Source organism: Aptenodytes forsteri, unplaced genomic scaffold, assembly GCF_000699145.1.
Source record: "Aptenodytes forsteri isolate BGI_AS27 unplaced genomic scaffold, ASM69914v1 Scaffold245, whole genome shotgun sequence".
Taxonomy (NCBI): Eukaryota; Metazoa; Chordata; class Aves; order Sphenisciformes; family Spheniscidae; genus Aptenodytes; species Aptenodytes forsteri.
Genome location: NW_008795686.1, coordinates 2662115 through 2676617, shown reverse-complemented (window position 1 = coordinate 2676617; position 14503 = coordinate 2662115). Strand labels below are relative to the sequence as shown.

Sequence of the window (14503 nt, the reverse complement as noted above, 5' to 3'; positions counted from 1 at the left end):
ATTAGCTTGTTACTTCTTTGGACTGGAGAAACTGGACTGAGAACAGATGGATGAAAACAAATTTTGCATGTGGAGATAGGCAGAGTAATTGGATGAGCAACTGATAAAATAGAACTCAAGCTGTCACTTACCTTCAGTGTTTCTATGTCATATAGCTTTATATACCAACTATGCTTGAATCCGTCAATCCAATTTATAAGTTGACTCTGTGTGTGGACTCAAGTTGAGTGAAGGACAAAATGTTTGTATTTTACTTTGGACCTTTTAACAGCACTTTTTCATCAGTGCATCCACTCTGTTAGTAAATCTATCCTCTTCCTAGAGAAGAGAAGCAAAGAATAACAAGGGAAAGATTTAGAAAGCAGACATCAAATCTACAAAAAAATAGCAGAATAACTCAGAAACAAACAGGATATTTACCGGGTAAACTGTTTATTTGCTTTTAGATTTTCAAAAAAGACCCAGAATTCCCATTAGCAATATATTTTTAAAAGTGCAGCTATTTTTAGTGTGGTGTGTGTGATGTACCCAAAGGGTACATCACTGTGTTTCCTGTGTTCGCTGTGTTTTGAGAGCTTACTGAAATTTAGCAATAAAGACCTCTGACTCTTCATTTAGATGAAGTAGTTTGGAAAATGAACTTGAGTGTTAGAGTCCTGTTAAACAAAGAAAAAAATGGAAGTTTAAAATTCCTGTGTCTTTAAACCAACCCTGTCTGTCTTTTTTTTTTCCTTCAGTATTTACAAGTCACAAATACAGACTGTGGAGTTAATAAAATATTTGCTTTCATAGTGGAATGAGTGGCGGCACATCAATATCACACAGCTTTTGAGAATATAGGGAGGTTTTTGTTTTTGAGGAAATGACTTGTAAACCAATTGCTGGATCACCTAGTGAACATAAATCAGCCTTGTGATTGAAATCTTGAGTAAAAATGTGCTGAAATAGCGGTTAATGTGGTTTGTGATGGTCAATAACCAACCGCAGCGTTGCTGCAAGATGATGTTGATAGTTTCTGAAAGACTGTGATTTCCTCCTATATTGCAATGGCTTCATTTTCAGAGACATTACCTACATTTTTGCCTTAAAATTTCTAAGAACATCAGTTTAGTGATCTAGGCTGAAATTTATAGTACATTTGTGTCAACATGTGACGGGGATGATTGTGACAGGAAACTTCTTTCATTTTGAGACAATTTTGAGTGGACTTTCTATTATTTCTACAATATAAAGAAGGAATATTTTATTATGTGGAAGGGTTTCGATGTTCCTTTTATTTTCATTGAAAACCTTTCCCTCTGGCATCGCTAGTTCATCTTCTTAACAGTTTAGCTGTCCTTTGTGGGTTTGGTCAGCTTCAGCTGGAAGAAGAGTGGTGTCTGGGAGTTTCTTCTAGAAAATTAATCTCTCTCAGAATTCCTTCTTATGCTGCTGGCCATGGTCAGGGTTTCTTGTAATCCACCATAGAAACGAAGTGGCCTGGTGAATTCAGAAGTGGACCAGGGTCATCATGCTTGTTTGTTTGGTCCAGAGGCAAGAGCAATAAGACACAAGCCTGATAAATAAGAACAGGATAAATGGTGGAAAGAAGGATTTTAAAATGCAACTGTCTTGTGTTTTGAGTAGAGCAAACTTTTATGATATCCCATATGAGTCTGTTGATTCTAGTGGGAGAAAGAGGATAGTACAGATTCAGAAATTTGCTTACACAGTAAGCTTGAACTATATATGTATTTCTTGTCTCTTTCCATTAGCGTCTCAAAATACTACAGGGTCTTCCCAAGGCTGGGAACACGCAGGCTTTCCAAAACAAGAAGACGAAATGGTATCAGATGTTCTCTGTTGCTTTATTTGTCTCTATTTTTTTTCTTTTTTGGGGAGCGGGGTAAGGGGAGTTATTGATTTCTACCAGAAACTTCCACTTTGACATTGATACATTTTTAGGAGAAAGACAGGATATTAATAGCATAATATGGTATAAAACCCCACCCAAGATTTGGGACCTCATTGTTCCAGACAAAAAATCATTTTCTTTATTTCCATGATGATGGCTAAGGCTTTGAATAATGAAATTATATTGCCCCTACCATAAAATTTTTTTGTTCTAGTTTCATGTGAATAGACATGTTTGTTGCAGAGAACTTCATGAGTGATGTTACAGTGGGTGTGTAAGGACTTCATTGAAAAATTAAGGTGTCAAAGACGATAATGGGAAGTAGTATTTTCTATCTGTAAAATTAATGTAGGCATTTGAGCTTCATCATTCTCCTCTAATGGAATTTTCTTTCTCCCTATGAGGCCTGTAAATAGCTATCCGTGATATTTTGTTCTGAGTTGTTAATACCTTTGAAATTTCAGCTGAAAATAGGCTGTAGATGGGATAGTCTTCAAAACACAGGATATGTGTCCTTGTTCGAGTGGGTTGAAGCTACTAATGCGTTGTTTAAAACAAACAACCAAACCAAACAAAAAACAACAAAAACCCCACACCCACTACACCCCAACCAACAAAAAACTATGTCCTCTGCTTCTGCCCCCAAGCGTTGCTATTATTGTTGAAATTAGCTGTTGGATGCTTGTGATGGAAGATAATATATATTTAGCTTAGGATGTATAACCTGAAGTTGCTTTTTGAGAACGTTAAGCAGGGTGCCAGGTCATTGCTGTTTTATGGAATCTCTTGTGTAGAACCAACCTTGTGATTTTGCATCTGATGCGTACCTCCAAGGAGCTATATAGGCCCACCAATTGCTTTCGCCAAGAAAAACAAGCACTACATAGCCAGATCACGTGATTTTCTTTTTTTTTTTTTTTTTTGGGGGCGGAGGGGGCGGCTTTGTTGGCTTGTTGATGACAGGGCAGGTTTTTCAAGATTCAAGCATAGATTTTTTTCATAACAGTAAAGACATTGTACAAGAAAAAAAAGAAGAATCTTTGTAAGTGTTTTGAAACATGTCTGGTCTCCAAGGTAAATCAGAGCTGTAGCACAAAATATTTCAGTGTGACTATCACATGGATATTGTGATTGCCTGCTATTTTTTTGGAATAATTAATTTAGCTGGATATCTTCCCAAATGAACACAGATTTGCTTATTTAGATATGTTGTGTGCTTATTCAGACATGAGGTAAAACTAACCATGTTATTAAATGAACATTCATTTCTATAGGAATATTTGCTATCCAAACATGCCTTTGCCCACACAAGATACAAGAATAAAATTAGGCCTTAAATATTCACCTTGGTCATCCCTGGGAGAAAGGTGGATATCGAAGTAGCATTGCATTACGTTCACTACATTCACACTGTGATGAACCGAGGAGAAAAGGCAACTTCCAAAGTGAGGAACAGCTTTGCAAGAACATTTTGAAAACATTTTCCAGTTCATTCAAAAAGTAACTCTCACTTTAGATATCCAAGAGCCCTAGTAACACCAAAAGGAGGGAGTGGACTTAAAGCTAAGACTTTAAGCTTTGCCTGGGTGTCTGTTAATAGTTTTAAAAGTTACATAAGAGAACTATCTATTTTGTTTGAATGAAATACAGTTGCTAAATTTCATATTCTGCATTAGCTCTAACGTGCAACCAATTTGAAATAGTCCCTATATACAGATATATGTGTTTATGTATAGGTATATATAACATGTTATCGATGTGCATATATATGTTTATATAGATACATATGTATGTAAGACATATCATAAAGCAGTAACTAGATCAGAAAAGAAGAAGAAGTATACTTAGCATGCATAGTTGTAGGTAGTAATTGCAGATTTCTTCTTCCCATACTCTGAAGCAGTACAGTGCCGCATCTGTGACTGAGCCCACAGGCAGGACTTGCCTATTTCTCTTGCACAGTCACCCTCTTTACTAGCAGTTTGTTCAGCTGTTCCTCAGTGTGCCTGGGCATTTTGGAATGCTCACCCTTACTCTTTGTTTACTTGCTTGGACAGTTACGGCAGTGCCACCACCAGCTTGGTTGTGCATATGTGGAGTGGGGAATGACAGTGTTTCTCCCCCTGGACAGCTCTTTTCCTTTCAAAACTCTTGAGTGGAGGATCTTAGCCAGTCTAGCAGCCCTGCATGGTTCCCACAGGACAGCCTTTTACTTGCCTCACTTGAGTCCCTCCCAGTAGCTGGTGTTTGGGACACGTGCTGTTCCCACCCCAGCAGCTGATGGCCAAGGCCCTCACTTGTTCCTGTAGCTCACACCACAGGCCCAGGGCGTGTGCACCCCGGTTTGACTCCTGTTGCTGGCCCAGTGTCTTGTCTTCTCATGCTGGTCTCACCAGCAGCTGACACTTAGTCCTTGCAGCACATACCCCTGCACAGGATAGGATTTCAGAAGAAGCTAGTACTGACCACCATGATGAGGCACAGGGCTCAGTCAGACAGACATGCTGACCCTGTTTTATGTGCAACTGGCCCCTTCTATAACCCTTTCTGTTTGTTCTCCACCTTGTTCCTCCCCAAACCCCTTCACATGCCCTCATCAGCTGTTGTAGTTCCATGCACCCCCCCTCCAACACTCTGGGCTTATCAGTTTGCATGCTTATCAGTTGCAAAGTCCTGTTTTGCCCTTAGTTTCTTGATAGCCCTTCGTTCAGTGTGCCTGTCCAGGTTTGTTTCTTGTCTTTTGTCTCTGTTATGTTTCTCTTCACATTTGTGTCTCTGTCTATTTTGTTTATAGCTTCTTTTTTTTATCATCCCATTTGACAAGGTCCTCCATCAGATAATGTTACTGAAAGAAACACTCCCACATTCCCCATACCCTTATCAATAAGTGGGACTGAGCAGGTTTGGTTCTTGTTACTGCCTCCCTCATTGTTTGGTTAGGTTTGTGTCCCTGCATGTTCTTCCTTATGGCTTCTCCCTCTTCCTATTATCCCCTTTTGAATTGAAAAGATCCTTGTCTAGACACCCTTAAGGGAGCAGATTCTCTCTCCGTCCACATAACCTTACAGTGGTCATCAGAAGCTTTGTGTATGTTAATTTGGCTTGTATAAAATTAGAAAGGAGCAAAGAAATGTAAGCCTTTCTGGGTAAAAGTACAGAGTTAAATATACAGCTACGCATATATAGAGAGAATTCTGTTGCTGGTTAACTTATGAGATTATAATGTTATTGAAAGTGCCGTGGTGAAGTCCCCCTAAATGTCAGAGGTACTAAGAAAATATCTGAATTAAAAAGAAAAAGGAGGCTTCGATTTATAAAAAGTAGTTAACAGCCTGTGCAGTGTCAAGAGCACTTAATGATTATGAATCAAAGGAGAAGATGAGTCACCTTGACATTATCAGGTTTAGACATCTTGTGCAGAACCTACTCTGATGTTTTTTGACCTTTTCAGTTTCATTTAATTGTACTATATATGACATTGGTGGTGTAGAAATAAATACGATTTGCATCAGTGGTTGTTATAGAGACAAGACAGGTAAGATGAGAAAACATGTGTTTTCCTTCTGCTGTTCAGATTGCTCTTTTAGAAAAAGCAACAGATGGTGCAGCCTCTTAAAATTAACTTGTGATGGCCCTTCTTCTCTGATAATTACAACTTTTTGTTAATTGCTTTATTTGAAATCTGTATTTGAAATATTTGATTTAAAATATTTTATTTATATCTTCAGTAATAGATGAATGGGCTGCTTTGTATAGACGTTGTCCTGGTTTGGTTAATTATTATGGAAGAACGTGCGTAGAATAATTTCATATGCTACTTTTCATCATTGTTAGTGGAGGGAGGAGTTTTTGCAAAGGCATTTGAATAAAATCCTGCCAAATCTGGACTTCCCTATAAATTTTTGACAAGCTGAATTTTGCATTTGAAAGTGTCAGGAATTCTAGATGAGCTCATCCAATGGACATCCTGTTGCAGAATGGTTTAGCTATAATAAGAAATCAGTTAATTTGTGTAATTGTATGTTATATTTAATTTCCCTAAGTGGATAAAACCATTACGCAGAGGAGGAGCTCTTTTTGTATCATGTACACCTTCCAGTTCTTCCTCTGGTGCATCCCACTGTCACTTCAAAACCTCCTCATTCATGTCAGTTGCCTGGGTTTCCACTTGAAGGTCCCGTGGCATCTGTATAAGGTTCTTGTTCTCCAGGTTTCATGTAGATGACAATCCCATGAAAAAGACAGTTATGGAATGCCAATTCGTATAGTTGTGAGTTTCATTATCATTCAGGATCTCTGCTGTTTTTTGCCTGAGAGTTTTACAATGTGCAAAATCCATAGAATACTGGTCTGCTTTACTGTCAACCAGTAATGTGCAGTGAGCAAGGGCTGGATGTGCCTTTCCCCTCTTTCTTTCTCCACCCTGTATTCCTTTAGCCACTTGTTATTCAAAGAAATCACAGGAAGACACTGATATTTTAATACATTAAAAATAATAGTTTGCAAAGAGATCTGATATTGTGCCATGTTTAAAAGCACCTTGTGTTTAAAATTCAATTTTTTTTCTTTTTTCCTTGATTGAATGGACATGTGTTCTTGAATTATGCTGAAAAAACAGTTCCTGTTCTGTTTTAGGAAGAATGATTTAGTTAATACGTATGTCTCCTCTGTGCCCATTCAGTTGAAGTGAGATACCTCTAACATAAGCATAGGCAAAAACTTTTTTACTGTGAGGGTGGTCAACCACAGGAACAGGTTGCCCAGAGAGGTTGTGGAGTCTCTGACCGTGGAAATACTCAAAACCTGACTGGACATGGACGTGAATGACCGGCTCTAGGTGACCTTGCTCTGAGCAGGGGGCTTGGACTAGGTGATCTCCAGGGGTCGCTTCCTACCTCAGCCATTCTGTGATTCTGTGAAATTGGTAGTATTTATATATCATTACTGGCAAAAAAAAAAAAAAATCTGCTGTAATTTAAAAAAAAATATTCCCCACTTGATTTATTGAAAAGTTATGTTGATAAATTGTAACCCAGGAAAAAACCTAGGTCCTTCTACTTGTGTTGGATCTGCTATACCAATGAAGGAAAAATACAAAACACTTAATTTCTCCTGCTGGTATCACTCAGTAGGATTCTTTATCATAACTTCAAGAAGCAATTTTGTTCAGAATTTATTTTAAGAAGTAACTTGCTACTTGCTGGTGCATAGACAAGTTCACCTTTAGATCAAAACAAAAGTTCTTATGATATATGGATGTCTTTTATCACAGTTTTAATCATTAAACCAGTCAACGTATCATGCTTGAAGCATTACAAAAGTTCTTTTAAAATATGATATATGGATGTCTTTTATCACAGTTTTAATCATTAAACCAGTCAACGTATCATGCATTGAAGCATTGATTCAAAACTAGCACAACTGACCTAATGTGTTTCCATCTAAAAACTAGAAAATGGGTCTTAAGTTGAGTGGAACGACCTTAAATGTTGTAGAGAAGACAAGTTGTTTAATTTTTGTCTACTCTCTCTAATTGTGATGTATTTTTGGTCAATAGATAACTTTTTTTTTCCCAAAGCAAAAATATTTAGACTAATTTAAAACTGCTATAATCACAAGTTCTTGCTGACACTTTCTGTGTAGGTTCTGAAAACATTTTCCCTCTATACATAAAACTGTGGAGCATTGTTCTTGGCAGATTCAGGAGGGTGCTGGCACAGCTTTTCCTTCTCGTCTGAGTATTAAAGTATAATTTCAAGGCTCTCTTGATGCTTATTAGAATTAACTGCAGTGTTTACTTGAGATCTTTTATCAATTGTAGCAGTGTCCATCTCCAAATCTGATGCTGGTATTTTGAGTTGGGGTACTCCAGGACTTATTACTATCGTTGTGTATATGTGTATCTTACTGCTGTGGTATATAACATAAATTAAACACTACACTGAATGTGTTTTTAACAGTATAATTAAAAATATTTTTAATTACAGCTAAACCTTTGAAATAAAGGCTAATAATGTGATTTTGGTCTATTGTTTTAGATGGCATTAACATTGAAGAAAATTTTTAGTGTATATTTTTATGGGATAATATTGAATAGTAAAGGTATCTAATGCTTATTTTTTCCCTTTGTTTTTATTTATTCAGTGGAACAAGTTCCTGTGGAGCCCTACAACATTCCTCTGTCTCAAGCTGAGGTGCTGCAGACGGGCAGTGATGTGACACTGGTTGCTTGGGGCACTCAGGTCCGTAAGGCTCTTAAAAGCTATTTGTCATCCAGCAAAGCCTAGGCTAAGGGATGGAATGGAATGGAATAGAATGGAATAGGGTTAGGTGATGTTTGAATAATGTTGCATTCAGGCTCAAGTGCCAGACAATAAACTGGGTGCATCTTCCATCACTAAATGCTTGAATAAATGATTGCCAGTGTTTATATTTATATGAAACCTGCTTTTTATTGTGTAAGATTGTACTCATTTTCGGTTGAAGCTGACTCTGGAAATGTGGAATAGGTACCTGTGCAGGAGGCTAATGATCTATCCGTGATTATGAAAGTGATATATTTAAGAATGGGGCAATGAGATGTGACTCTGAGGAAGGCAATGGGAAAGGAGAGTTCAAAGTAGTATGCTGAAAGAAAAGTACAGTGTTTTACTGCATAAGTTAAAAAAGTGTAGTCTGGGGATCCCTTTATAATTTAAGTCTTTGTAAGAAATTTGTGTGAACCCCCCCCCCCCCCCCCCCCCCCCCCAATTAAGATGTGCAAATATTGAAAAATCTGGTAAGAAAATACATGTTCGTTTTCAAGAATTATAGAAAAGAAATTTGAGTCTAGTTTGGAATTACCAGAAAACCCGTTTTATTGCCTTTAAATTATAATTTAGAAATCACTATTTTCCTGGCCTAATTATATCTGAGAAGCTTTTAGAGGAGAGAGTGTTATAACTTTCATCACAAGAGTATTGAATTGATCTCTGGGGTTGTACCTTTTTTTCTTTTTGTTTGAAATCTGTAATCTTCAGTGCTTTTCTGTGATAGTTCCCTTGTCCTCAGACTACTTGATCTCCTTTATATCTATGGTTATTCCTACTAGTCTTTGATACTTTGCACTAGTATTAAATTATAGACTCCTTCAATATCTTTACTTGTACTCGTTTCTCCAGCAGAAAACAGTTTCTATAGTTCTCTGTGTTCCCTTTTGAAAGTGCAAATTTTTGCTCCATTTGGATGAAATCTTAGTGTTCATCATATTCCCAGAAATTGAATTGATAAAGTAATGACTTGAAAGCTGGCTGAGTTTACCCAGTAGGCAGTAGTGCAGAGAGGACTTGGAGTGACATCCTTCGAAAAGCTATGTGCTTTGGAGCTTGGAAAATGTAGACCAAGTGTTCTTTTGATATGAATAGTAATGGGACAGATGTGCAGCCCTAATCCAAATTTAGGAGCTGACCAAACCACGGGTGTGGCTGTATAATACAGCATGGGGACAGATGCTTAGCGCATACGCAGTAAATCCAGTGTGTTCTGGATGTGTCAGGCTTCTGCAGATCAAATACATTCAGTGAGTTTGTGCTAAGGGTGTTTGCAGGCTGTGTACATAAACTTGGAACTTGATTACTAAATGTGCAACCAATCCAGAGTTTATTGTCAATAGGCAGAGTGATTGCACGTACTCACTGATGACTTCTCATATGATTTTGGACGTTAGGTAGTTGCTTGGCAGCTGCTGCTCTGGTGGGATTGCCTGATGCTTGCTTTCCTGGGTGGTACTAATGAGGTGCAGTAAAGGCTTTTAGTTCCTCTCCAGTTGTGCTCAGTGTTTTATGGACATTAACTAATCCTTATCCCCTGTGAACTAGGTAAACATTCTCACTTACACATCAGAGAAATGGCAAAAACATCCATCCTATGTGTCATGTTGAAAATTCTCAAACCCTCTTATTACAGCCATAGATGTGTTAGAAGTTTAAACAGAAACACTGCAAGCTATATTTTCTTTTTATTATTACAATACTTTTATTGATTTACCTTTTAAAATAGCCCTTTGGTGTTTAGCTATTCATATTTGCATTATGTAGATGCATGTTTAAATCCTTAATCATCTTGTTTCAGCATAGATTTTTTTCTCTATGTAGAATTTAAGACCGCTCTCTGACCCTCAGGCAACTGACACTGCCTGACGGTGTCCATATTGTTAAATTCCGTTGCCTTCCAGACCAAGGTGACCTCATCTGAATTGCTTATTGGGGTTGGTCCCTGGCCTCCAACACCTTACCTATGCCTAGAAATTGCTCGATGGAGGTCATCTCCCTCAGTCCAAACCTGTATTATGAAACATTCTAACAATAAGGAAAACAGTTTATTGACAACATCATATCGAGAAATTATTTTTACCCTCATATCTCATGAGCAAATATTTTTTGCTGAGATATTTGTGGAGGATAATCTGAGTTGTTGTCGTAACAGTTGTTATTTTCCGTGTTGGAGCATTTGCTTGCTAATGTTTGTTTTAGGGAAGCCAATGCTTACAATACATTTTGCTTAACAGTGTTGTATAACATAATGTCAAGATACAGTTTTGAATGTATGTAGTATTGCTTTCTTTTCTGTTCATATCATAACATACCTTATGAAAAGGATGCTAATAGATGCGGATTGTTTTACATCTACTTTGATGCGCTTACATATGCCGCTAAATACATTCCTTGACTGGTGGATAGTGAATAACATGTATTCTAATTCAGTACAAGCCTCTTGCTAGAGGGGAATACTTTTTTGTTTTAGTAAAATGTTAATTATAATGATCAGATAATGCAACATTTGTAGTGTTGTTATTAAACTGTGTTGGAAGACCAGTGAATGGTCATATTGTCATATTAGTACCCATATGCTTTGATTGTGGGGGTCAGGACTGGATGTTTACAGGTAATTTTTTACGTGGTACTTACTATCTCTTCTAACTGTTCATAAGGTAATGCTTTAGAGATGAGCACTTTGTAATCTATTGCACTTTCAGTAAATTGTAGTAAGTGTAGTTACTAGGACTATTTTTGAAGTCATATAATGCTTCTTGCAGGATTTCATGTGACTGCTACATCAAAATACATTACTCTGATATATTTGGGTCTTAGCTTAGTTACAGTCCTAAAAAACCCTTCTCCTAAACCCCAAACTGACTACAAATATAAAATAGTGAGGCCTGATACTGTTCACTGAAAGATACTTTTCTAGAAAGCAACAGTTTTGTTTTCAGCGATTCTTCATTGAAGTTAGTTTTTGAAGTGGTGCTAAAATACTAGGAATAATGTAAGTAGTAAAGAAGAATGAACTGAGTAATAAATGCTTATTAGATTACTGAACAAAAAGGTTTCTGCTAAACATGCAGGTAATATGTTAAATCACTGCTTGTATTCACTATGCCTTATTTAGAACATCTTAAACAGAAATTAAATGTTTACTTGGTGACAATACGTTGCCTTTTCAGGTACATGTGATCAAAGAGGTGGCAGCAATGGCTCAAGAAAAGCTTGGTGTATCCTGTGAAGTTATTGATCTGAGGACCATCTTACCCTGGGATACAGAGACCGTTTGCAAGGTAAGGAAATGATGCATGTTAATTTAAAAACACAACAAACCAAAAAACCCCACTAGTAATAACAATTTAAATGCAAATAATTGTGACTTTGTTCTTTAAGTTTTTTTAAAGGCCTACATTTTTGCTCTGTATTTTATATATTGTTCTGTATCATATATGAAGAGTAAATGCACGTTACATGGACCAAACATTTGCTTCAGCATTGAAAGAGAATTATGTTTCAGTGTTCAAAATAATGTTAGAATACATGTTCTTTGCATTGAAGCAGAGGGCAGGATTTAATCAGACTTGTCCTTGAAAACTGCTTTTCTGTGATTTCTGGCTCTTTCTCTTATCTTTGCTGTCTTTGGGTCTGAAGAGATCAGGTGAAATCTTTATCTATCTTTTTCCTGCTGTTTTACACCAAGACCTTTATCTAGTTTTAGGTCTGCAATTATGTGCCTCAGTTTCGTTTATCCATATTTCTAGAAATATATCTTTTGATTTAAGGTATATGGATTCTTGGGCTGGGGAGAAAAGGCAGCATTTACTATTGTCAGACTGTCTGGTTTGAAATTCATGGGTACTGTGAAGTCCTTGTCTACTCTATGGGAGTCTTTGATTTTGCAGAGAATTTCTTTCAAAGCACTGGGCAGCTGAAACTGGAATTTGAATTTCCATATACTGAGAAACCATGGGAAGTGGTTATTGTACTTACATATACCTTGGTCTGCTTACCTTCCCACCCTCCCGCCCCCTCCCCCCCCAATACCGCTTTCTCTTCAGCAGCTAAGAGCTATTGGGAGGAAAGACCTTAAAGGAAATGGAAGGGGTAGTATTTCCCAGAAGCCTTTGTAAATGTAAGTAAGAATCCCAAGGTACACTTTTTAAAAGTGCTATTTTGGAAATTAAAAAAAAACCCACCAAACAACCTGGAGGTCATTAAAGTGAAACCTTGTATCTGGAAAACTTTATTTCCCCCCTCCCAATTATTACCTAATTTTTTTCCTGTTGTCCTGAATTAGCAATTTTTTGTGTTCATTATTTACAGTGCCTGTAATCTCTTCCCCCCCTTCATTTTTTACTTACCCATTTGATGAGGTACTTTTAACATTATAAATACATGAATAAACTTAGATTCTTCAAAATAAATGTTAGTATTACTGCTTTGGGAGCACTTTTATAGACAGGTCTTTTCCATAGCTACCTCATGAAAATCAGTCTGAAGTCTCTTCCATGAAATCATTTTTTGTCAAGCTATGTGAGAACTATGAGAGAAGAGCTGCTACCTGACTGCCATCCAACAGTACAAATGCTGGTGAACATGCTTTTGGACTGCAATGCTCCGAAAGGTTCTGCAGGTGTTTTTGTCTTTGCATTATTTACAGCATTAAGAATTAGAGCATAAGCCAAAGGTTTACCGCTCACTTTACACTAATGGCTCCCTTGATTTAAGCTTGGTCAAGGTGTGTGGGTTAGCAGAATGCTTGCTGCTTCTAATAGAGCTGCGAGTTTCCTTAAGCTGGCAAATCCACCCTCCTGCAGGACTGTGGCGAACAACTCATGGGGTCCTAATTCAGTCTCTGTACACTAGCTCATTTTATGCTGCTGATCAAATCACTGAGAGATGTCTGCAGCTTAGTTAACTCAGGCCTAGTAACTGTAGTGTACTGAGTTAAGATAACCATAGGGATGAGAAGAGCCACGCGCTTGAAAAAGGTGTGTGATTCCATCAAGTACCTTCTCTGCCTGCAGTTTCTAATTTAAGGCAATATGGTATCATATCTACAGCTAAGTCAGATTGTACAGATGTTTAAGTAGGGCAGATCAGGCACACCTCCTTATCTGACTCTCTCTCTATTTTGAGTATCTTAATTGTGTAGACAAGTGTTTTGTCATTCTGTAGTTGCTCAGTAAGGGGCTTGCTCTTGGTCAGGTAAAGTATAAACAGATTAAGCGTGACAATGGGAAAGATGAGCCATTGGTCTGCTACTCTATGGCAAAGCTTGTATTTCTCCACAGTATGAATTTTACTGTTACGTTTGTCTGAGGGACTGCCAGTGGGACTGGATGGAGCAGATTATGGGAGGAAAGAGCCGTGTTGGGCATCCGCTATTGGCAGTGTCCTGCTGTCCGGCTATGGCTGTGTAACAAGTTGTGTACTTACACGCATAGCTATGTGTTGCTTCATACAAATTTGATCTTCTCAGTTGAAGTGTTTTCAGTGTTTGTTTGCAGTGTATTTCATGTTACTTGGATGTACTTTCTGTAAAAAATGAAATGTGTTGAGTTGTTGTCATCAATATGAAAAGAAACTTTGGGAGTAATAAATCCTTTACAATCCCTTCTGGACAAGTAAAATTATTCCTTTTTTTTAGCTAAATTTTTTTCCTTCTTTAAAGATTTGAGCTGTCATTCTATGAAAACAAAGCTGCTCTCTGAAAGAGCAGTTAAGTCTGTTTCGTTGGATTGGACCTGCACTGAAACGCTTTCAGGAAAAAATGCAGCTGTGCACAGGAAGTGCAGAGCTTTAGTTGTACAATGTTTTGCAAATCTATACTTTAAAAATAGATATTGCATGAAGATTTTCAGCTTATGATCCATCCTGAACGTCTTTTAAGGTAACTGTGGCATAAAAAAAAATATGGAACAGATAGACCTGTTGCTTAAATCTGTTAATGAGTTTGCTATTAAGAATTAAAAGAGAGTTATTTCAACAGAAATATAATGCACATTGGCTAGGCAGTTCAGCTATTTATTTTAATAAATACAAAAAAGTACATGTTTTTAGCATTGCTGTTACGTTAGTATGGCTGCAAGCTGGCCAGTCTGATGGGAGAAATGTTAAATTATCATCTTCTGTAGATCTCGTCTTTTTTGCTCAGCTGAAAATAAATAGTGGATTGCAACACTGAAACTTTTAAACTTAATTTGCATCCTGGACAGCTTTTAAGATAATTGCCGAAATAAATAGAAGGATGGAAATGATAGTTGTAGCTGCTTGCTGTAGCCTCATCCCAAGAGGAACTGCTTGGTGC

The 14503-nt window shown here is 37.4% G+C and overlaps 1 protein-coding gene across 1 annotated transcript in view; it reads left to right on the top strand.

Annotated features, from left to right (window-relative positions):
- BCKDHB (branched chain keto acid dehydrogenase E1 subunit beta) overlaps positions 1-14503 on the top strand; it is a 77371-nt gene that overhangs the window by 27897 nt on the left and 34971 nt on the right. The window contains exons 6-7 of the mRNA XM_009282728.1: positions 8039-8136; positions 11376-11486. Of these exons, the coding sequence (XP_009281003.1) occupies positions 8039-8136; positions 11376-11486 (209 nt within the window). The remainder of the gene's footprint in view (positions 1-8038; positions 8137-11375; positions 11487-14503) is intronic.